This window comes from Bos indicus x Bos taurus, chromosome 16 (genome assembly GCF_003369695.1).
Source record: "Bos indicus x Bos taurus breed Angus x Brahman F1 hybrid chromosome 16, Bos_hybrid_MaternalHap_v2.0, whole genome shotgun sequence".
Lineage (NCBI taxonomy): Eukaryota > Metazoa > Chordata > Mammalia > Artiodactyla > Bovidae > Bos > Bos indicus x Bos taurus.
The window spans coordinates 6394997-6420837 of record NC_040091.1 but is presented as its reverse complement, the minus strand read 5'-3'; the positions used below and the strand labels follow the sequence as shown (position 1 = coordinate 6420837).

Sequence of the window (25841 nt, the reverse complement as noted above, 5' to 3'; positions counted from 1 at the left end):
AAAAATATCCTGGGATCCATTTTGGTAATAGGATTCTTTATTAAAATCTTCTGCTACAAGATTTTTTGTCAAGTCCTCTTTGCATTTTCACTAGGTTTTACTTTATATATTTAACTGCCACCTTTTTTTGGATACAGAGGTAAATGAAGATCCTCTCTCCTTGCAAATTGTGCCATTTATCTTTATAAAATGTTTCTTACTACCCTGTGGAGGTTTCTGCTTTGCTTTGCTTTTAATCAGAATTTCCACTTTGTTCATCCCCTAGGTGATCTTTTCTAATCCTTTACCTTTAATGATGATTCCTATCCTGATGCTTACCAAATTCACCACGCTCCACACCCTGGTCCCCGCCTGGCTCCTAAACTCTGGGCTCGTGGAGACAAATGGCTACTCAACCCCTCACCTTAAGTTCCCCAAAGGCACCTCTACTAAAATGGACTCTTTTCTTCCTCTCCATGTTCCTTTTGATTCCTTTATCCTTGCATACAGCACAGCATTCGGTCAGTTTCCGAAAAAGCAAATGTCAACGTCATCTTCAAGTTTCCTTTCTCTCTCACCTTACATCCAATTAGTCATCAAAACAATGTCACTTATGTTAAAGCAACCACGGGCCTCAAACAGAGTTACTTTTCCTAAGCCCTACCCCAATAAACCAGGACTTAATCACAGTTTCAGTCTCTCCCCAGAATGCAATCTTTAACTAGTCAGTCTGGAGTACCTGATTAGAGTTAGCAAGGTCACATGCTGCAGAGACCCCTACCTTCCCCAGTGCGAAGGTGGCCCTGCCACAATCTTCTCTTTGCTAACACACTTCCTTTTTCCACTCTCCTTCTGCCTTTTAAACCTTTCCTTTTCTACAGATCTTCAGAGCTTCTTTCTATTTCCTAGGTGGGATGCTACCCAATTCATGAACTGTTCAAGATAGTCAATTTGATTTTCAAATTTACTCAACTGAACTTCAGTTTTTAGCTCTTCTTTTGAATAATTATTGTAGTGAGAACACTTAACATGAGATCTATTCTCTTAACAAATGTATGTGTTAGCTGCTCAGTCATTTCCAACTCTTTGCGACCCCATGGACTATACAGTCCACCAGGCTCCTCTGTCCATGGAATTCTCCAGGCAAAAATACTGGAGTGGGTTGCCATTTCCTACTCCAGGGGGTCATCTTGACCCGGGGTCAAACCCAGGTGTCTTGCACTGCAGGTGGATTTTTTACCATCTGAGCCACCTGGGAAGCCCTGGATGGAATAAATGTATAAGTGTACAATAAATGATACAAACTTATAGTCATGAAATAAATCAATGGAAAAGGTATAACATGAACCCAGGATTATACTCTTCTAGTTTGCAATGCTTATCATTATTATGAAGAGCAAGAGACTCTGGAGTTCACTAAAGAAAGCAACTCTAGTCACTCTGGTCTGACAACAGATGCCCTTAAGATCGAAATTGTAGATGTTCATAAGTCACAGAAAATAAGATAACCGTGTTAAGACCAACCTAGACAATTAAATAATTTTCAGCACAGAGTAAACCAGAATGGAGCATCTTCTTAATTGATTGTATAGCTGTCTGTTTCAGCCAAGATTTCACAAATCATTCATAAGGAGGGCCAGCGGGCTTATAGATTGCCCTTGAGGGGAATGCACTCACAGCAAGAGCACACAGGTGAGTCATGGTTTCAAAGCAAACTATTCATAACAGTGATGCACTTGGGATCTTAGAAGTGATAAGAACTAGAATTAGAAGACAGGGGTCTGGGAACTTGGAAGACTTAGGCAACTATTCAAAACAAAAAGCTCCCAGTGTGTGTATGGTTGGGGTTACTCAGATTCAGCATGAGACTTCCACATACCTGAGGCCCTACCCTATGAAAATGTCATGTATCAGATCAGATAAGTCGCTCAGTCATGTCTGACTCTTTGCGACCCCATGAATCGCAGCATGCTAGGCCTCCCTGTCCATCACCAATTCCCGGAGTTCACTCAGACTCACGTCCATCGAGTCAGTGATGCCATCCAGCTATCTCATCCTCTGTCATCCCCTTCTCCTCCTGCCCCCAATCCCTCCCAGCATCAGAGTCTTTTCCAATGAGTCAACTCTTCGCATGAGGTGGCCAAAGTACTGGAGTTTCAGCTTTAGCATCATTCTCTCCAAAGAAATCCCAGGGCTGATCTCCTTCAGAATGGACTGGTTGGATCTCCTTGCAGTCCAAGGGACTCTCAAGAGTCTTCTCCAACACCACAGTTCAAAAGCATCAATTCTTCAGCGCTCAGCCTTCTTTACAGTCCAACTCTTATATCCATACATGACCACTCCTAAAACCATAGCCTTGACTAGACGAACCTTTGTTGGCAAAGTAATGTCTCTGCTTTTGAATATGCTATCTAGGTTGGTCATAACTTTCCTTCCAAGGAGTAAGTGTCTTTTAATTTCATGGCTGCAGTTACCATCTGCAGTGATTTTGGAGCCCAGAAAAATAAAGTCTGACACTGTTTCCACTGTTTCCTCATCTATTTCCCATGAAGTGATGGGACCGGATGCCATGATCTTCGTTTTCTGAATGTTGAGCTTTAAGCCAAGTTTTTCACTCTCCACTTTCACTTTCATCAAGAGGCTTTTTAGTTCCTCTTCACTTTCTGCCATGTCATGTATAGATTTTTGTTAATATATGGCTGTTTAATAAAAAGCAATATTAATAAACAGAAAAATAGTATAGGCACAGAAAACTTATACTGGATAAGCATACATATCAATTATTAAAAGAATGCAAATGAATTAAACATACTTTTTAAATTTCAGTGTTAGTTTATTACTGTTTTCCTTATAGAAAAACACAGTTTACTTTCCAAATGTTTCAAAGATAATGTTGGATTTAAGAATCTACTGTGAGCTTTCCTTCTTTACAAAATATTTCTACATATTATTTTTGACACAGATCCATGCAAAATAATTTCAGTGTTACACAATTCTAAAATAAAACATAATTAATTTGCTTACCCCATAGGTTCTCAATGTAATAACAAAAGCACCTTAATATCTAATCACTTATCTAATATCTAATTTATGCTGGACTGGATGAAGCACAAGCTGGAATCAAGATAGCTGGGAGAAATATCAATAACCTCAGATACACAGATGACACCACCCTATGGAAGAAAGTTGAAAAAGAACTAAAGACCTCTTGATGGAAGAGAAAGAGAAGAGTGAAAAAGTTGTTTTAAATTCAATATTCGAAAAACGAAGATTATGGCATCTGGTTCCATCACTTCATGGCAAATAGATGAGGAAACAATGACAAAGTTTATTTTGGAGCTCCAAAATCAAAGCAGATGGTGACTGCAGCCAAGGAGCAAGCATCCCTGGAAGAAAAGCTATGGCCAATTTAGACAGCACATTAAAAAGCAGAGACATTACTTTTTTTCCAGTAGTCACGTATGGATGTGAGAGTTGGACTATAAAGAAAGCTGAGTGCCAAAGAATTGATGCTTTTGAACTGTGGTGTTGAGGAAGTCTCTTGAGAATCCCTTGAACTGCAAGGAGATCAAACCAGTGAATTCTAAAGGTAATCAGTCCTGAATTCATTGGAAGGACTGATACTGAATCTGAAGCTCCAACACTTTGGCCACCTGATGCAAAGAACTGACTCATTTGAAAAGACCTTGATGGTGGGAAAGATTGAAGGCAAGAGAAGAAGGGGACAAAAGAGGATAAGATGGTTGGATGGCATCACCAGTTCAATGCACATAAGTTTGAGTAAGCTCCAGGAGTTGGTGATGGACAGGGAAGCCTGGCGCACTGCAGTCCATGGGGTTGCAAAGAGTCAGACATGACTGAATGACTGAACTGAACTGAACTGATCTAATCACTTATAATTATTGTTTTTAACCTGTTCTTCTTTTAATATGTTAAGAATACATTTACTTTTTCAAGCTTTATCAAGGCTTTTAAGGGAAACGTTAATTTGAATGAAAGGAAATATTGAGACGGTAATCTTTTCCACCACCTGGTAAATGTTCATTTGTACACTGAAATATTTTCAAGGGGAAAAAAAAAGTCACATGGCAGAAATAAATAATTTCAAATATCTATACACTCCCTATGAATCCCATTGCTGTGCACAGTTACTAGAAAAATTTAATTAGCAATGGCATTCTTTGGTGAAAGCATCTAACACTTTGATTTAATGCTTGTAATTCAGACATTAGCAATCAAATCAGCCCAGACCTACACTTTGGTATTTATTGAATAAATACCAACTAAATTGTTCCAAATAACCATTTTCATTTCCTGTAAAATGCTGGCTTAAAATCTAAAATTCCCATGGGATTTAAGATCATTTGAGGTATGGGATTTTACCTTTTCTAGTAGAATTGCTCCTTTTGAAGTAATGATAAATCTAGTTTTTCTACTATTAAAACAAAGTTCTTGCTCTGCTAGGCACTGTCTTCATGTATATGCAAAGAAAGGTTAATGACTGATGTCATATGGCCACTGATCTGAAGTTAACAGACAATGCAGTTTAGTAGTTTATAAAAAGTGAACACATCCCACCCTATGCCCTGATGCAGAAACATACATTTTCTTTGTTTCAAAATAATAAAGAAACAGATTTTTCAGGAGAAGATTGGGATTTCACTCAGATGGGAAAAATAAAACTGAGATTTCAGGAACCAAAAAAAAAAAAAAAAAGGAAAAGCAAAGAAATAAATAGAAGAATAAACCAAACAAGAAATCCTAAAACATGATGGAATGAGAAAAGCATGATAGCACACATGTGTGAGTATGCTCAGTCGTGTCTGACTCTTTCTGACCCCATGGACCGTAACCCACCAGGATCCTTTGTCCCTGGGATTTTCCAGGCAAGAATACTGAAGAGGGTTGCCATTTCCTTCTCCAGGATTCTTCTGGAGCCAGGGATTGAACCCACGTCTTCTGAGGCTCCTGCATTGGCATGTAGAGTCTCTACCAGTGAGTCATCTGGGAAGCTCATGATAGCAATAAGAAGTGATAATTTCATTAATTTTACCACACTGTTCTACTCTCAAAATTGCAAAATTAGAAGAAAATTTTTCAAGATATAAATTCAGAAATTATATGGAGACAAAATTAACAACCAAAATTTGATTTATCTGGAAGTTCCTATTTAAGAGGTATGTGTAGGCAATTTATAAAAATTATTTCAAAGAGCATTCCTTTTTAATTTAAAAAGTTGTAGAAGTTTTACTACTCAGTTATATTTCTTCAATAGAAGTAAAAAAACTAGAATGTCTTCATAAAACCACACTGTCAGAGAAGGTATGATTATAAAGATTCTTTCCATCATCCAACACAAAGTTAAATGTGAAAAGAAGGTACTTAAAGGAACATTCTAAAAATACATGGTTTGAACATTTTTGGCCTACAATACATTTAAGTATATCCAACTGATAAGGATATTGGCCTGTGATTTTAACCCCAGAATATTATTTTCTATCAATTGCAAACACTTGTTAAGCATCTTATATTTTCTGACTATAAAGAGACATTAGATATAAAACGATAAGAAAGAACAATTGAAACTTTGTTATATATGTTAAAAATCTGGCAGGAAACACTGATAATTAGGAAAGTATTATATATTTTGTAATTTTTTCCAACACTGGCAAGCATAAAGCTTGGATATCTCCCATTAAGTTAGATAACCTTCAAGAAAACTTAAGAGCTTCAAGCTAAATGTCAAGACTCAAAAGATAAGCAGGAGAGAAAGGAGAGGAATTTAGATTTTAAAAAATATGAAAATAATTTTACTAATGGAAGGAAACTATTCAAACAAATCATACATAAAGTGATCACTACATTTTGCACCTTGTATTAAATTTTGTTCTCTTTTCTATATTCCTTAATTTTTTGTAACTTTGTTTTGTTTTCAAAACTTACACATATTCATTTGAAAATGTAAACCACAGCAAAATGTATAAGGAAGAAAGTTAAAAAAATCATTCATAATCCTATATCCACATAATCACTTAATATATTCTTTCTGTATCTCTTTCTGTATCTTTATAAAAACACAGAAGTGTAGAAAGGCAGATGGGAAAACAGGTAAATAGAAATAAAGTGATAATTATTAATATTATTATTATTAAATTATTAAAATAAATTTATATGCAGAAATTTTATCTAAATATTTAGCTAAAACTAAAAAAAAAAAAAATTAGAAACTTGCCAAATTTAAAGTAACTATTTGCAGAAAAGAGAAACTAATGACTAAAGCATTGTTCTATACTTAATCCAAAATGTCTTTACTAATGAAGAAAGTGTCATCTTAATGTTTTATTCAGCTATAATCCTGCTTCAAATGGCAATTTAAAATTCACAATAGAAATGAGAAAGCTATCACAATTCTATTTGATTTTTTTTTTTTTTTTTCTTCCCTTGTAGTTCAGCTGGTAAAGAAACTGCCTGCAATGCGGGAGACCTGGGTTCAATCCCTGGCTTGGGAATACCCTCTGGAGAAGAGAAAGGCTACCCACTCCAGTATTCCGACCTGGAGAATTCCACGGGCTAAGTCCATGGGGTTGCAAAGAGTCGGAAATGACTGACTTTCACTTTCACTTATCTGATTTTTAGTTTGATTATAATTTATATACGTCTAGGTTAATGACTTCTAGAACATCATATAAATAATACAAGGTAAGCATATCACTCTGGGACCAATTTGCCTAGGTCCAGATCTGAACTCTGCTTTTTACTAATTGTACATCTTGGATAAACTAAAGCTTATCTTTTCATCTGTCCCTTCTGTGCCTCATTCTCTTGTCTAAAATGAGAAGAATCATACATAACATTCACTTCATTGTACAGCAGAAGAAAAACACAATGTTGTATAGCAATTACACTCCAATTAATTTTTTTTTCTACAATAAATTCTGAGAAAATCCAGCACAGAACCACCCCTTCCTGCCTATATTATAAACAATGATTTGGGGCAGCAGTAGGAAAAAAAAAATGACTGAGGTAAACTAATTTTTTCACACTCTACTAAAACACAAAATATCCATTAACCTAATATATCTTGTTGTACTATATAACTCTATGAAATAATATGAAAATACGCAATACATATTCAAATAAAAATTTCAAATCAAAGTAGGTGCAAAAACAAGTTTAACAGTGTATAATTAGAAACAGCAAATGCATTATACATTAGAGTACTTATTATTGGTTAGAATATGTTGAAAATTGCTCTAAAGTCATGCACTTAATTCCTGGATGGACCAGTTGCCTCCGCTTTGTTACAGAGACATGGGCTGAATCACAACTCCCAGCTGTCTTGGAAGTGTGCACTGTTGATCAGGAGGGGCACACAGCGACATGTGGAAAGATGAGTCTAATTCTATCACAATGACAGGAAAGGCAATTCTGAGCACATTTCCTACAGGGAGGGGTCGGCAGCCTAATTGTTATTTTGGTTTGGCACTGAGCACGGTGTCTCTGATAAGCGGATGCCTAATGATAGTTCTCTGTAATGTTCATAACAATGAAGACAAGATACATTTTAAGCCATACAGCAGCTTTCCAAACAGGTAGTTTTAAGACTGTGAGATCCACAAACAACACAGTCCTTTCATCAAATATTAGTTCTTGAAATCATTCAGGGCTTAATATTTAATATATATATATTAAAAGTTCCGATTTGGAAAAGCATTGACAGTCTTGCTCTGTGATGTAAATTAAGAGCATTTACTATGACACACACACACACATATATATATATTACATTGTGCTGTGCTTAGTCGCTCAGTCGTGTGCAACTCTTTGCAATCCCATGCAGTGAATTCCACCAAGCTCCTCTGTCCATAGGGATTCTCCAGGCATGAATACTGGAGTGGGTTGCCATGCACTCCTCCAGGTATATTACATTATGTTGATATATATATATATGAGTGTGTGTGTGTCTGTACCAATATACATACATAGATACAAATATATATCAGTTTAGTTCAGTAACTCAGTCTTGTCCGACTCTGTGATCCGTGTACTGCAAAATGCCAGGCTCCCTGTCCATCACCAACTCCTGCAGCTTGTTCAACCTCCTGTCCATTGAGTGGGTGATGCCATCCAACTGTCTTGGCCTCTGTTGTCCACTTCTCCTTCTGCCTTCAATCTTTCTCAGCATCAGGGTCTTTTCTAATGAGTCAGCTCTTCATATCATGTGGTCAAAGTATTGGAGCTTCAGCTTCAGCATCAGTCCTTCTAATGAATATTGAGGACTGATTTCCTTTATGATGGACTGGTTTCATCTCCTTGCAGTAAAAAGGACTCTCAAGAGTCTTCTCCAACACCACAGTTCAAAAGCATCAGTTCTTTGGTGCTCAGCTTTCTTTATGGTCTGAATCACATATCCCTACATGACTACTGGAAAAATCCTAGCTTTGACAAGACAGATCTTTGTCAGTAAAGTAATGTCTCTATTTTAAATAGGCTGTCTAGGTTGGTCATAGCTTTTCTTCCAAGGAGCAAGCATCTTTTAATTTCACGGCTGAATTCACCATCTGCTGTGATTTTGGAGCCCCCCAGAATAAAATCCCCCACTGTTTCTATTGTTTCCCCATCTATTTGGCATGAAGTGATGGGACCAGATGCTATGATCTTCATTTTTTCAATGTTGAGTTTTAAGTAAGCTTCTTCATTCTCCTCTTTCACTTTCATCAGGAGGGTCTTTAGTTCTTCTTCACTTTTTGCCATAAGGGCAGTGTCATCTGCATATCTGAGGTTATTGATATTTCTCCCGGAAATCTTGATTCCAGCTTGCACTTCATCCAGCGCAGCATTTCACATGATATGCTCTGCATATAAGTTAAATAAGCAGGGTGACAATATGCCTTGCCAAACTCCTTTTCCTATTTGACTTGGAGGATTTTGAGTATTACTTTGCTAGTGTGTGAGATGAGTACAATTGTGCAGTAGTTTGAACATTCTTTGGCATTTCCCTTTTTTGGGGATAGGAATGAAAACTGACCTTTTCCAGTCTTGTGGCCACTGCTGAGTTTTCCAAATTTGTTGGCATATTGAGTGCAGGACTTTCACAGCGTAATCATGTATGATTTGAAATCCCTCAACTAGAATTAAATCACCTCCACTACCTTTGCTTGTAGCAATGTTGCCTAAGGCCCATGTTATTTCGCATTCCAGAATGTCTGGCTCTAGGTGAGTGATCACACTATCGTGGTTATCTGGGTCATAAAGATCATTTTTGTATACTTCTTCTGTGTCTTGTTGCCACTTCTTAATATCTTCTGTTTCTGTTAGGTTCATACCATTTCTCTGCTTTATTAAGCCCATCTTTGCATGAAGTATTCCCTTAATATCACTAATTTTCTTGAAGGTAACTCTAGTCTTTCCCATTCTATTATTTTCCTCTATTTCTTTGCATTGATCATTTAGGAAGGCTTTCTTATAGCTCCTTGCTACTCTTTGGAACTCTGCCTTCAGATGGGTATATCTTTCCTTTTTCTCCCTTGCTTTTCACTTTTTTTCTTTTCTCAGCTATTTGTAAGGCATCATCAGACAACCATTTTGCCTTTTTGCATTTGTTTGTCTTGGAGATGGTCTTGATCATTGCCTTTTGCACAATGTCATGAACCTCGATCCATAGTTCTTCAGGAGTCTGTCTATCAGATATAATCCCTTGAATCTGTTTGTCATTTCTACTGTAAGGGATATGATTTAGGTCATACTCAAATGGTCTAGTGGTTTTCCCTACTTCTTCAATATAAGTCTGAACTTGGCAATAAGGAGTTATGATCTGAGCCATAGTCAGCTCCCGGTCTTGTTTTTCTAAAACTGTATAAAGCTTCTCCATCTTTGGCTGCAAAGAATATAATCAATCTGATTTTGATATTGACCATCTGGTGATGTCCATGTGTAGTCATCTCTTGTTTTTCTGGAAGAGGGTGTTTGCTATGACCAGTGCATTCTCTTGGCAAAACTCTGTTAGACTTTGCCCTGCTTCATTTTGTACTCCAAGCCCAAATTTGCCTGTTACTCCAGATATCTCTTGACTTCCTATTTTTTCATTCCTGTCCCCTATGATGAAATGGACATCTCTTTTGGGGGTTTGGGGTGTTAGTTCTAGAATGTCTTGTAGGTCATCATATCATTGTTCAACTTCAGCCCCTTCGGCATTAGCTGGGGCATAGACTTGGATTACTGTGCTATTGAATGCCTTGCCTTGGAAATGAACAGAGGTCATTCTGTCGTTTCAAGACTGCACCCAAATACTGCATTTTGGACCCTTTTGTTGACTATGAGGGCTACTCCATTTCTTCTAAGGGATTCTTGCCCACAGTAGTAGATATAATGGTCATCTGAATTAAATTCCCTCATTTCAGTCCATTTAAGCTGATGCCTAAAATGTCGATGTTTACTCTTACCGTCTCCTGTTTGACCACTTCTAATTTCCCTTGATTCCTGGACCTAACCATTCCAGGTTCCTATGCAATACTGTTCTTTAAAGCATTGGACTTTACTTCCATCACCAGTCACATCCACTGTAAACACTTACAGTTACAAATAAGTGAGCCATGTGAATGAAAAGCAAAGTATGTGGAATATAATAAATAATAATGCAGTATATATAATGATGATAATGTTCAAATGGGACAAACTTTCAGTTGTAAGTTAAATAACTACCATGGATGTAACATAAAGCTGGATTAATATAATTAACACTGCTCTGTTATACAGGAAAATTGTTAAGTGAATAAATTCTGAGTTATCACAAGGACATTTTTTATTTGATTTGGTATTTATAAAAGGTGATAGACATTCACTAAACTTACCATGGCAATTATTTCCTGTTGTATATAAGCAAATGTTATTCTGTACATGTTACCTGTATATAAATTATTTCTCAATAAAACTGGAAGAAAAAAAGTAGCCAGTTCTCTCTGTCTGTTGCCTAGAATCATTTTTAGGTATCCTGATTCAGTTTTACAGTATTATTAATAAATTACTATGTTTAGACATTTTAAAGTAAATCTCATTTTTGAGTTCACATAATTAAATCTTTTTGTATAAAGAGAAAAACTGAAATTAAAATTTTTGCAATGTTATCACAATTTACCATGCCCTCACAGACATTTTATAAACACACCCAATTCAACCTTCATTTAAAAAAACAAAAAACAAAAATCTTATAAGGTGATTAGTATTATTTTCATTTAATGATGTGGAAAACAAGACTAAATAAATAAGCTGTCCAAGACCTCCCAATTAGTATAGTCCTGAGTTTTAAACAAACAATATACAAGTAGAATTTTATGACTCATCATTGCTTGTTGTTCCACAATATCCCATTTTCTTTTTCATGGTATAATATTCAACTGGGTATACTGCCCAGTTAGGCTACATTTTTGCAGATCTCCTGCAGCTATATGTAGGTATATGACCAAATTCTATCTTAAATTATGCATGTAATTTCTTGTAGTTCCTTATATCCTTTCCTCCTAAGAGAAAAGGTTGGAGTTAGGATGTAATGGCAAGACCAAAAAAGCCATACTGAACCATGGAAACTGTTTTTAGTATGACAGAAAACAAGATATATGGAAACTTTATCTCTAGGGTATTAAGCTGATGTGACAATCTTGGACAGACTTCATAGATATTTCTTTTTGTGTAAGTTCTTGCATCTTTGTGTGTACTTCTATTTTATAATATGTGTGGCATAACTGTGGTAAAATAGCCTGATGATGTATCATGACTAATGCAACATTTTTTATATTTTTTCTTGTAAGTAACCCCATCACCTATGGTGAATTCAAATAATACTTATTCTACCTTACTATGATGATCATGGTTTATGAAGACATTTGCTTGTAAAGCTAGACAATACACAAATAAATCAAACATCAATTTCTCTATCCCAGATATTATAATTTAAAACAGATTAATCTAATTGTATTGATGTGCATGTGATTAAAAACAATAACATTTTATTAAAATTATGTTAGAGTTAGACATAACTCTATACAAAAATTCCACACTGAAAGACAGATTCAAATCCACTTATTGGTGTCAGCTTTAACTATAGACTATATTTGGAAAAACTACCACTCAAGTGTCTGAAATTTAACAATATGTACACACAACAAAAAAGGTAACTATAAATACAACAAAAAGTGAAACATAAATGATTTAAAAGATTAACAAGTTGCATAATGGAAATTTCACATAGATCATGAAAACCCTTTATCAAGTACTGTTGCACTCCTTGGCACAGGAAAGTGGCAAAATTTGTGTAGTCACTTTCTTCAAAAATAAAAAGTGCTCAAGAAATAGATGTAGAGGCAGAAAGTAAGAGCCCTACTGTAGATAGTTCACTGTGATGAGCATAGTCCAAATCATCTGTACTTATTTTAGCATTAAAATTTCAGTTACTCCTTTACCAAATTTACTTTAACAGACTATGTATAACATTTATAACTCATTCATTTTACTCTTGGTCATTTTCCAGCAATTGAGAATCAGTAAGTACTTTTTCTTAAGTCCAATAAAAGGAAAGCTCCTAAATTATTTTAAAAATGCAATTATCTTAAAATTAAGAACACTTTTGTGACTTGAGAAGGCACTGCTATCAGTATTTATGCAGTTGTTTACTAGGTGAATAAATTTATGCAGTTATTTACTAGGTGAATAATAAAAGTAATCTGTTCAGAATAAAAAAAAAGATAAGATGGTATTGTGTCCATTTTAGAGGGATATTTTATATTTAACAATGCAGAATAGCCTAAAATGTTTACTTTTTAAATATAAAAGTAAGCAATAAAACATTTTAAATCCATTTAATAGAGATATTAATTACATACTACTTAAGCATACATTATATTTCTGTATCTAAAACTATATTTACATACATATATCTGTAGCTATATTTATATCTAAAAATTGTATAATGCTAGTGATGAGGGCATTCTTCCTACTTTAGGACTTCCTAATTTCTCTTTGTCAGTAGGTCAAATTCAGGTCAGAGCACAATTATACATAATGGAGTTGAAAAACAGATATATCACTCAACCTCATTTTCTGATTCTCACATTCCTTTTTTTTTTTTCTTTAGTTAGGATCTTCATGGATCCATATAGGAAGTGTATCATTTCTCATTGGATTACCGTGTAATTGGCAAAGTGGGACTTTCCACAGGAAGAAATAGCTGTTTTCTATAACAAGGCAAAGTACCAGTTGCCTCACACTGTCAGGTCTGCGCTTGCTTTCTGCCTGGCTGCATGTTAGACATCAGGGGAGAAGATGTAGGCAGAGAGTGATGGGCAGTGACAATGTTCTCAACAGCGGTTCTGCTTTGAAGATTACAGACAGATAAGGGCATCTCCATGTCAGCAGTTTGAAGGAAAAACTCTTGTTTGACAACTATGGCATGAAATACAAATTCTTGTGATCTGGTTGTTTACAGCATTTGGGAAACCTCAGAGTTACAGTAAATATCAATTCCGAATAATCGATGTCCTTTCTTGATTTTTTTTCTGTAAAACTGAAGTAAAGATTTTATTTTTGTTTCTGTAGGTGACTCATTATGTTTTATAGTAAATATTTATCTATTCATCTTTATTGCCAGCTCTTAGTTTAAATGGTTTATAATACTGTTTTTTAGTATTATAATTAAAATAAAACATAATAAAAATGCTGATGTACAGTCTTACCAGGTGAAGATAAGGCAAAGTAATGTAGATATTAAAATCAAAACTTGATTAAACATTGCAGACTGTGTACGCTGAATGGCTCTGTGTAGATCATTCTGAAATAATACAGAAAAAGCATATTTTAAATTCTGATAGATACTCAGTAATCATGAGTTTTGTTACATTTGTTACTATGTATTACATTTTAACTGTCTTATTCATATTCAACACACATACTTTAAATGCATATAGCAGCATATTTTTGGTTTTTCCTAAGTCTAATTAAACCTCACTGTAACATTCATATTGCCAAGAAAATATTAATACTGTGGGACACCACAAAAGCACTAAATTTTAGTTTACTCGCTGTACAAAGAGATGTTCAAAGACTCTCCAAAAGCCCTCTCTGAACACAATGCTGTCTTATGGAAATTTCTAATTTTAAAAGATCAGAAAATAATATGTTCAACTGGGGGGAAAGTAATAGCTGGATCAAACTACAACCATATCTCATTCTCTAAGTCACAAAAAGTAACATGCATTATGCCAGGCAGTTTATCATAAAAATAAAAAGTTACATAGCCAATGAACATGTTTAGATAAATTTCATTCATATTAAGAGAAATGTGAATTCAAGATACGTTTACTTTGCAATTGAAAAACATTAAAAAATAATAATACCTACTGTTATTTAAGAGGCAAAAAATGAGCACACATATGTAATATTGCTCAAGTAATTTGTTATAAATATCTTGAAAGTAATTTGGTAATACAGGTCAAAATTCACAAGTATGCCCTTTCCAGTTCATGCATTCACCATTTAATTAGTATTTATCCCATAACATAATTTTTAAAAGTTAACCACATGAAAATTATGAGATGGAAGTTGAATATTTATATATGCTCATCTTCATTACAAAATTATAATATTTCCTATAATATAATATTTTGTATATTATTTATTGTATAAAATATAAATATGAATAACATATTTATTGTGTAATATATATTGTATGATGTATAATATATTATATTATTTTGTATATTTATTTGTATCAATATTTTGTATAATCTTTATTGCAAAATTATAATATAAATAATGAATGTTCATTCCTATTAAAATAACTAAAAATGAAATAGAAAATGGTTGAATAAATTGATCAAAATTAGATAGCAGACTTACGTGCATCCATTAAAGATGGTTTGAACATAAATATTTATTGACATATGAACTCGTATTTGACAAACATTCAAATCATAAAATTAAACATACATTTTGTGTGTGTGCTTTCATAGAAAATATTAGAAGGATATAAATTATTTCTAGTGTCTAGCCTGTGTGGAAGATTTGCAGTTTTGCATAATGTTTTACTTTATAGTCTTCTGTTTTATAAATTTTCATAATAATTTTTTAACAGTCTGAATAGCTGTACTACATGAGATAAATAGGTAGCTCAGCTGGTAAAGAATCTACCTGCAATGCAGGAGACCCTGGTTCAATTCCTGGGTTGGGAAGTTCCCCTGGAGAAGGGAACGGCTACCCACTCCAGTATTCTTGCCTGGAGAATTCCATGGGCAAAGGAGCCTACTGGGCTACAGTCCATGTGGTCACAAAAAGTCAGACACGACTGAGCCACTTTCACTTTCAGTATAAAATAAAACCTCAATGAGCCGTTATTTTATCCTTTTCTATCACACATTTAACCAGAACTTTTGTTATGAAAACAAAAAAAACTAAGTTGATTAAGACTTCACCTTGCATTCTTTACTTTCTTCTAACAGAGGTGTTAATGAACAGAAAAACAAATTAAAATTTACCAATCAGGAAGAAAAGAAGTAAAATATAGAATTATGATGGAAAATGAATCCTAAATTAATAATGCAAAGCACTACTTTTACTCTTAATGATTGACTAATGATTCCTTTCTTGGTTAGGTTACTTTTTCCAGCAACTAATAAACAGAAATTAGCAAAGAGTACTGGAGGAATTTTTTTTTTTTTTCATTAACAATTTAGGCAGTCTGCTGCTGCTGCTGCTAAGTTGCTTCAGTCGTGTTTGACTCTGTGCGACCCCATATACAGCAGCCCACCAGGCTCCGCCATTATAGTTAGTGAAACAATATTTTTTTGGATGGCTAAGAGAGCAGGATGTTTTTGCAAACCATCCACAGGACATACACTGCTCCCCTTATTAGCTGTGAACTTGCATGAGACTCCAGTGGTTACTTAATATATTGAGAGCTGATTAGAAACATTCACCTGGTTGTAAAGACTCAAATGCTATCCAAATAGCTTTTGGCCAAAACTATTGCCATACTTTCTGTTAAAAAGCTATTTAAAAGAAAAACAAGTTTGCCTCCAAGCACACTTAATTTCGGTGTGATCAAATTAATAATATTGAGCTCTTACTATGTTTTTGCTAGATACAAGATTTTTACATATATATGAATGTATATATAATGTAACTTAATTCTCACAGCAAGCTTCTATGTTGGTAGTTTTATTCTCTTTCAAAAGGAAGACATTAGCAAAGGTGTTAAATCACTTGCTTATTTTATCAGAGTGCTTAGCTGAGAGTAGACTCATATTAATACTTGTAGAACAAATGGAAGAAGTGAAAGTGTGAAAGTGTTAGTCTCTCAGTGATGTCTGACTCTTTGCAACCCCATGGACTGCAGCCAGGCTCCTCTGTCCATGGAATTCTCCAGACGAGAATGCTAGAGTCAGCTGCCATTCCCTTCTCCAGGGGATCTTCCTGATCCAGGGAAAGAACCCAGGTCCCCTGCACTGCAGGGAACTTCTTTACCATCTGAGCCACCAGGGTAGAATAAATGACTGAATAGCAAATAGCAAACGTCAGCTCACTAGTAAGTATCCAAGCCTATTATATTTTGGTCCTAGTCATAAATCAGTCCTTTCAAACAGAGTTGGCCTTAGGCAAAATGCAATGGTGGCACATCTCTGAGTTCTGCATCTCTTCCTTCCTGCTTCCCCTTCTGCCTCCCTATTCCCAACAGAACCCAACCTAAAAAGCTGACTTTACATGAGGACCTTCCGGCTCCAATAAAGTGCCTTAGAAAACTCCACAGATTTTTATGGAATGTGAGACTACCTACAGTATGACAACATTACCTCCTGAAGCCTTAAACCTAGGGGTCCTGTTATACATAATGAAATTGCTTTAGAAGGAAACGCTATCTGTCTGCAGAAGACTGGTAATAAGTTTGACCATCCAAACAGCAGTCAGCTTTGGTTTGGTGATCTTTAGACTATTTGAATTTTTTTTGTTTACTATTTCATAGGGCCTTATAAAAGAAGGGACTTGACAATAAAGGCGTTTCACCACTTTTCATTCTCATTAGGATATAAACAGACATAGGGTCTATTAGCTTAGACATGTATGCAACACATCACTTTAGTGAGGTAAGAAGGTAATGGAGCATTGAAAAATACTTTTGTTTTTGCACTTGTATTTTATACTTACAATCATATTTTCCAAGGCATGTTTGGCAAGCCAACAGTTTAGAAAAACTGGGACAAATAGATTTCTTAAGGAAGGCCAGAATATCTGGAAGACAAATCAAAACTAAATTTTTATCTCCAAGCAAGAAATCCACATGATTGAGAAGAAAAGCAAAACAAAAATAACGTATTAAGGACAATATAATGATATAAAACATGTGGCAAATACTCTAAACTCATATGATTATTGAAATGAAGGGGCAGACAGGATCTTTTCATTCTTGTCTAAGTCTTAAGGAAAAATTCTTTGCAAAGTTATTATAGAAGCAGAAAGAAAATAATCAGCTCTCATGGGATATCAGCTATAACTGTGCTAATTCCATCACTAAATCTTTTGGTATGACTGTTATAATAGATATCATCTTTTTCTTTTCTGGAACTGGAGGTAAAAATAGGTGTAAGGAGATAGTGCTTAACTTTTCTATAACATTACCACTTACTCTCTCAGATTCAAACATTTATGTGACACTGGGGAACTGTATTCCATTGGAATTATATTTAATTAACCTATCATTCAATCTAGAGCCAGTTGTTCCTCTAGATAAATCACTCAAATTAAAATAATTGTCAGAGTGAGCAACAGCTTCAGATCATACTGACTTATAGTCATGATTTTCCAAATAAAATTCAAAATAAAAAGTGTTAGAAAGCACATTCCCAACAGACATTACTAAAGCTTTATAGATTAAGATCCAGTTTTGCAACGGGAAAGTGCTGGTTGCATATTCTGTAGCTGAACATGATCACCATGGAACTGGTCCTCCACAGACTTTAATAAAGAAGCAAACTGCTGATTGTCTTGGTTGTTAGCAACATATTTAGCAAACAGAGAACTGGATTTAATAAATCCTGTGGCTTAAACTAAAGATAAACATATTCTCAGCGTGAGAAACTTTTATAAATACTTGGCTTTTCATTTTTAAAACTCTACAATATACACAAGAAGTGGAGTGATTCATTTCTAATCTATTTAGATAAAATTAACACGTTTAAATGGTACCTCTAGAGGATATATTCCTAAAATGCATTTCATTTTGCTATTGAACTAAATCTCATTAATGTTCACTTAATTTCACAACCCAGTTATAACTGACTTTGCTATTTATTTTCTAATACCATGATTTAATACATTATAAAAGCCTAAATTCATTCATCTGAGCTAATATATTATTTATTGCTATTTAGATTTAAAGATTTTACTCATGACTAATAACAAAATTATTTATTTTAAATATTCTTTTAGGACTTACTGAGATAATGAAGGGAACCGCATTAATTATTTCCAAGATGAAGGGTATTCGTAAAATCTGTTCCCAGATGTTTCCCTTCCAAAAAAAAAAAAAAAATGAATAAAAATAAAAGTCATTTACAACTGAATCCCATTAAATGGGGAAAAAGCATCAGAATTCTGCTAGCAATAAGGATGCTTACATTAACAGAATACAAAATCATTATTTAGAAATGTATCAATGACTTTTAGAGATTATTTTGCTACATGTAATTGTGCCCTCTCAATTTTGCAGAGTTTAAGCAAACCAAATGCTCATAGTAATCCATGAATATTGCACATAGCACATTTTAAGCACATAATATTGCATCAAAAAGTTACTAGTAAAAATAAAACAAGAAATCTTACAGAATCAATGAAAAAGTAGCTCCATCTTAATTTTTATATCATAATATAAAGCATATTAAATAGTTTGCAAACACACACATATAACAATGGCCCTGGGAGGCCATTTAACATTGTTTTTAGGTTAATAAGATTTAAGGGCAGAGTTTTCTCAATCATCTGGATTCTAGTCTCCCAACCCACATAGTACAACAATATTAATCGGGTCTGGCTACATAATTAGTGGGGCCCAGTTAAAAATGAAAATGCAGGGCCTCTTATTAAGAAATTATGAGTAATTTCAAGAAGGTGACATCAGAGCATTCAAACAAGCACAGATCCTTCTAATTGTGCAGCTCTGGGCAATTGCACTGACTAATAGGTCATTCCTGAAACTTTCTCTAACCATGTCCAGTGAAAAAGAACTCAGAACTCCCTAACGCAATTTATTCTTTTGACGAAAAAACAAAATAAATCTACCTGTTAGAAAGGCAACTTGAAATCTGACTCCTGTAATGTCTAATTATTTTATGAATGGCAACCCACTCCAGTAGTCTTGCCTGGAGAATCCCATGGAAAGAGAAGCCTAGCAGGCTACATTCCATAGAGTTGCACAGAGTCAAATATGACTGAAGCAACTGAGCACGCACTGGCTATACTATCGGGATTCTTTATTTTTCTTGAGGTCCCAAAGTCTTAAAACATTACAGAGATGTAAAACACCTTGCATCTCCAATCCTGCTCATGACACCAATTGTCTTGCTGTTTGCAGTGTTTGCTGAACCCAGGGTAAGCAAGGCATGAGCTAAGATGTTAGTAGGAGGCTAGAGGAGCCGTAGGAACTGCAGATACGTTTATTCTCTCCTGGTCTGCACAGCAGCCATGACACAGCCTCTCTCCTGCTGACTGTAGCCATAACAACAGACACCCTATATTCTCCCCTCTTGTGGCTGACCCAATAGACACAGCCATGATGCAGCAGTAAAATGCAGCCCTATGTGGAGCTCACATATCCCTATAGCACAAAGTAGCTTGTGACCAAGTGAGTACTTCATGATGCACATGCGCACTGTTATAAATGACTTGATTTATTACATGAACATTATTTACAAAACGTGAGGCAAGAGCGAGAGGCTGTAGGGCAAGAGGGCCTGACTACGTCATCTTGGCTAATTTGCTCTTTCCTTGCACATCGCCACTTCATAAAGCAAGTTCTACATCAGGGATCGTCTGGGTTGCTAAAACAGTAAGTAAGAGATTTTGTTAGCCCTGGTTCATGAGCCGTCTGCAGGCTAAATAAAAAGTGGTGGAGGAGCAGGTGGAAGGCACGGAGCTGTAAGGATCTCTCTCATCTCTGTGTAGAGATGTAAGGATGCTTCCCTCATCACTTCCAGCTCTGTAAGAAGGGCGCAGATAAACAACCTAGAGAGCTGGACTCAGACTTAGGGGCTGTTTTTGGCTAAAGCCCAAAACATCACACACATACACACACACACACACAAAACAGCAAAGCAAAGAGAAAGAATGTTGAGATAAGAACAGGTTACACTCACACTGATACTAAGACAGAGCGACTTATTTTCTGGGAACAAGATATAGACTCTACAGAATAAAATGTATGGCCATTTTAAGTTCAGACTCAGAAGGGCTGCAGGCCTGAGGAGACAGGGAATCTTGACAGATGGTGGCACTTGGACACCCAGAATTCGGGGCAGAGTGGCCAGACCGGGGCTTGAGGCATCAAGGAGCTTCTGCTCAAGGCCTTAGGAGAACCACAAAAGCCCTGTCTGTATCTGCCATCAGAGCAACCCAACCACAGACTATTCCTGGGCCAGTCAGTCAGGACCTCCTTCTCCTGGAGCCTCCTCAGCTCTCAGGGGCCACGATCAGCCAGTTTCAGATAAGGAGGAGGTGGACACAGGAGAAGCCCCCAAGAAGATTCTTGCCCCATTGAGTTCCCAGCTGTGCACACACGTGTGCTCAGTTCTATCTGACTCTCTGCTATCCCATGGACTGTTGCCCACCAGGCTCCTCAATCCATGGGATTTTTGAGGCAAGAATATTGGAGCGATTTGCCATTTCCTCCTCTAGGAAATTTTCCCTGGCCTGAGGACTGAACCCACATTTTTTTGTCTCCTGCATCGGCAGGTGGATTCTTTACCATTGTGCCACCTGGGAAATTTCCAGCCTAGAAAAAGCTAAAACTGGATGAGAACATTAAATTTTTTACATACTGAACAGTATCTCTTAAATACTAAACTGAGATTTGTCTTGCCAAAAAAAAAAACAAAAAACAAAACTAAGGGGCCTAACTGAGATTTCATTGGATCAGCACAGCTCATAAGGACAATGACTGGGTTTGAAGGAGAAACACAGGACGGGCTAAAGGCTTTTCTACTTGCACTGAATCAGGCCTATTCAATAAACCATTTATACTTGATTTTCATTATGCAACACTTCTATTTTTTATGGCACTGGTTAATGTTACCATTTAACAGTTTTTTACATAACTCAGTTTCCAGAATGGGTAACATTTGGGTCATTCTTTCCTCACTGTATTTTTTACTAGTCATTGTACATTGTTCCTTAATGTCAATGATTTTACACAGGAAAAAAGACTGATGTGACCAGAGGAGGGGGAGGTAATGGGAATCATTATCACTGGTCACACGGCAGGGTCTTTCTGCTAATGTACACTAAGACTAGCAGGCATACATACTGAGGAAACCAGAATTGAAAGAGACACGTGTACCCCAATGTTCATCGCAGCACTGTTTATAATAGCCAGGACATGGAAGCAACCTAGATGTCCATCAGCAGATGAATGGATAAGAAAGCTGTTGTACATATACACAATGGAGTATTACTCAGCCATTAAAAAGAATACATTTGAATCAGTTCTAATGAGGTGGATGAAACTGGAGCCTATTATACAGAGTGAAGTAAGCCAGAAAGGAAAACACCAATACAGCATACTAACACATATATATGGAATTTAGAAAGATGGTAACGACAACCCTGTATGTGAGACAGCAAAAGAGACACAGATGTATGGAACAGTCTTTTGGACTCTGTGGGAGACGGAGGCGGGGGATGACTTGGGAGAATGGCATTAAAACATGTATAATATCATCTAAGAAATGAATTGCCAGTCCAGGTTCGATGCAGGATACAGGAATCTTGGGCCTGGTGCACTGGGATGACCCAGAGGGATGGTATGGGGAGGGAGGTGGGAGGGGGGTTCAGGATGGGGAACATGTGTACACCCATGGCGGATGCATGTTTATGTATGGCAAAACCAATACAATATTGTAAAGTAAAAAAAAATAATAATAATAATTAAAAAAAAAAAAAGACTAGCATTAGTTTTCTTAGCTCGGCACACTGGAAAAGTTTAGTTCCTAGTAAACTAAAAGCTTCTATAACTCTGATGTCTCTCTTCATTTCCAGATCTAACACAACATTTATTTTTTATTACTTTCCCTCAAACCACTAAGAGAGTCTGATGACTAAAATGTGATTCAGTTGGGTTCATTTCTGATTTATCCTCCATATTCCAAGTCAGAGAATCTTTCTAAAATGGCAAATCTCCATCGCCAACATCCAAACTCCTCATTATATCATATGAAGCTTCAAAATTTGAATTATGAGTGCTGGTTTGTTCTGTACCTACTATATTCCTAACCCATCTTGAATTCAGCTAGATTCACCACATATAGAACTGATTTTGATACAGTTCTCTGAACGAGCTAGGCTATTTCATCTTTTATAACTTTGCTCACACTTCTTCTGCTTGGAATGCCCCAACCCCCGTACCTTCACCACTAACTACCTTGATACATGTTTTTAACATTTTACAAAACTTATTTGTTTCTATGACCATTACAGTTCAATGAGCACGATATTGAATAAAGGAAAGTTCCAAATATGTTATAATACTCTTCCCTTCTGGTATAATTGCTTTGATTTTGAACTTAAGCATTTGTATTTCATTTTCTTGGATCCATGTGGAAACACTCAAAAAATTTCATTTTGTTTTAAGTCTTCCTGATGCAATCATATAAATCATTAAACTTATGGCCACAAAGCTCAACAGAAATTTTCTGGAAGAAAGCATTTCAAGAGTACTTGGCTATATATCCATTTTAGGTAATCTCATTTATGTTACAACTTCAACTTATTATCAACAATAAACCAATGACTTCCAATGTCGTTATCTCTACCCTGGATCAATATTGTATCTGAGAGTCAGTTTCAGATCTCCACTGTCTAATGTGTTGCTTCACATGAATGCCTCAAAGGCACCTTGTGGGTAATTTGTCTAAAAGTAAAATTTAAAGGACAATGAAAATATGACAATCCAAAACCTATGGGATATAGCAAAAGCAGTTCTAAGAAGGAAATTTATAGCAATGCAATCTTATCTCAAGAAACAAGAAAAATCTCAAATAAACAACCTATCCTTATACCTAAAGCAACTAGTATAAGAAGAATAAACAAAACTCAAAGTTAGTGGAAGGAAAGAAATCATAATGATAAGAGCAAAAAAAATGGAATAGAGACAAAGAAAACAACAGTAAAGATCAATGAAACTAAAAGGTGGCTCTTCAGTAAGATGAACACAATTGAAAAACCTTTAGCAGACTCATCAGGATAAAAAAGTGAGAGGATTCAAATCAATAAAATTAGAAAGGAAAAATAAGTTATAACTGATACCACAGAAACAAAAAGAATCATAAGAGATGACAACAAGCAACTATATGCCAATAAAATGGACAACCTAAAAGTAAAGTTTCTGATGTTTGTCCTAACTGACTCTCAGCAACAAAAACCAAAGATCCTGGAGAAACTTTGCATCTTCTTTTCACATGCCATTGTTGTTCAGTCACTAAGTCATGTCTGACTCTTTGCAGCCCTATGGACTGTAGCCTGCCAGGCTCCTCTGTCCTTCACTATCTCCCAAAGTTTGGTCAGATTCATGTCTATTAAGTCAGTGATGCTATCTAACCACCTCATCCTCTGCCGCCCCCTTCACACACTACCTAAGTATAATTGTTGAATAAGACTTTCTGATTCATGAATGTATCTTGGGTTGTCTGGTTCTCAATTTAACTCTATTCCCACTCTAACCTCTTAATTGGTCTCCCCACCTTCCTCTCCAATTTTCCTTTACCTAGTTAACTCACACACGTCTTTCAGCTATTAATTCAAATCTGAGTGTTTTGAGACTTACCCACCTCCTCTTTATACACATTCTAGACAAGATCAGACTCCCACACTTGGTTTTTTGATTCTTCATCAACACCCTTCTCCTTCCTTTTTTTCAGCTTGTTTTTATATATTTAATCAACACTTGACTTTGAATTTCATGTGGTCCAGGTGAGAGCACCAGGCTTCCCTGGTGGCTCAGACGGTAAAGCATCTGCTTGCAATGCAAGAGACCTGAGTTCGATCCCTGGGTTGGGAGGATCCTCTGGAGGAAGAAATGGCAACACTCCAGTATTCTTGCTTGGAAAATCCCATGGATGGAGGAGTCTGGTAGGCTACAGTCCATGGGGTTGCAAAGAGTTGGACATGACTGAATGACTTCACTTCACTCATGTGACTGAATTTAATGTGGTCCAGGTGAGAGCATACATTTAGTTCACAATTCTTTGCTCTGTTTCAAGCACAGTTCTTGCCGGTCTGAAGCGCCTCATCTGCATTATGTCAAACACACTCCTGTTGTTGATTCACAGCTAGTGTGTGTGTGTGTGTGTGTGTGTGTGTGTGTGTGTATGTTGTGGCAAATAATGAACTTCCACCTGAGGACTGACTTTCACAATCTAAAATTATACAGGGAGGCAATATACTCATTGCTAAAAATAAACGTCTTTTTTCAGTTATATTCATTAGGTTTAGTTCTAAAATCTCAGGTTGTCTTCTGAACTTAAAGATATATTCACAAATTATCTCCCCTAAAAATAGCTGATGAAAAATAGAGAAATTATCCAAAAGTTGCATTGGCTGTTAGGGAGTCCCCATGAGCCTACATAATATAGGCTCAGGATAAAAGCAATGATGGCAAAAAAAGAAAACATAAATCTAGAGATGGCACTACATAGAGAAGTGTGAAATAAGATCCAAAAGGCAGGCACATGCCTTTCAAAATTAAGTTAAGTACCTGTTCCACTTAATCATATTTTCCTGAACGAGATGAAAGGCATTAGTCTTCTTCCAAAAGGTAACTTCTTAAAGAAAAAAGATAGTTTCTAAGAAATAGCTTTAACTGTACTAAGCATGTAGAACTCTCCATGTTCCTCTTCTTATTGACATAATGCAGTAAAATATAAATAAAATTTAATCTATTTTATACTTGGTATGGATGCAACTTTCCTCAACCAATAAAAATTCAAGAAAACAGATGATTTCCTAAAATGTACCAGGCTTTTATTTTTATCATAAAAGAAAGTACAAGTTTAGAACTATTATCTAGGTAACTCTAAAAAAAAAAAGCACTTTAAAAAGTATAAGACTTATGGTAATCTACTTGCTGTTAGCCCAAATTGGGAACAAGAGACTCTTCAAAAGCACTTTCTTCTCTAATATTAAGAATACCTATATTTAAAATATTTAATCCAGAAGACTTAACTTTCTTTTAGTGAGTTTAAAATATGGAGTAACTCTATGGCAGCGTTACTTTGTATTTCTAAACATAAACCCAACAACACTTAGATTTACCATTCCTGTGGCATAATAAGCAGAATCACCAGGATCTAGGAGTCCTAGGATGAATTCTTTGTTCTTTTCCAGAAATAAGCCCATCATGAAGCTAACATTTCAGAACTGATGCTTTTTATAAGTGATTACTGTATTGGGAAAAAAAAAAAAAACTATAGATTTAACAAAAGCTTTCTAAGTGTGGTGAATTTTCATTATAAGAGGTTTGGATATTATGCATTTTGTGCATAATGCACAAAATCCTTTTGATTTAATAAATGTGTATGTATATATAGAGTACTGTTATATTTTTGAAAACAGTCGAT

The 25841-nt window shown here is 35.6% G+C and overlaps 1 protein-coding gene across 11 annotated transcripts in view; it reads right to left on the bottom strand.

Annotated features, from left to right (window-relative positions):
* KCNT2 (potassium sodium-activated channel subfamily T member 2) overlaps positions 1-25841 on the bottom strand; it is a 433505-nt gene that overhangs the window by 237475 nt on the left and 170189 nt on the right. For all 11 annotated transcript variants that reach the window (XM_027564397.1, XM_027564399.1, XM_027564402.1 and 8 more), the window contains exons 6-8: positions 18455-18529; positions 17167-17250; positions 13704-13798 (exon numbers count right to left, since the gene is read on the bottom strand). In XM_027564397.1, coding sequence (XP_027420198.1) covers positions 13704-13798; positions 17167-17250; positions 18455-18529 — 254 coding nt within the window. The remainder of the gene's footprint in view (positions 1-13703; positions 13799-17166; positions 17251-18454; positions 18530-25841) is intronic.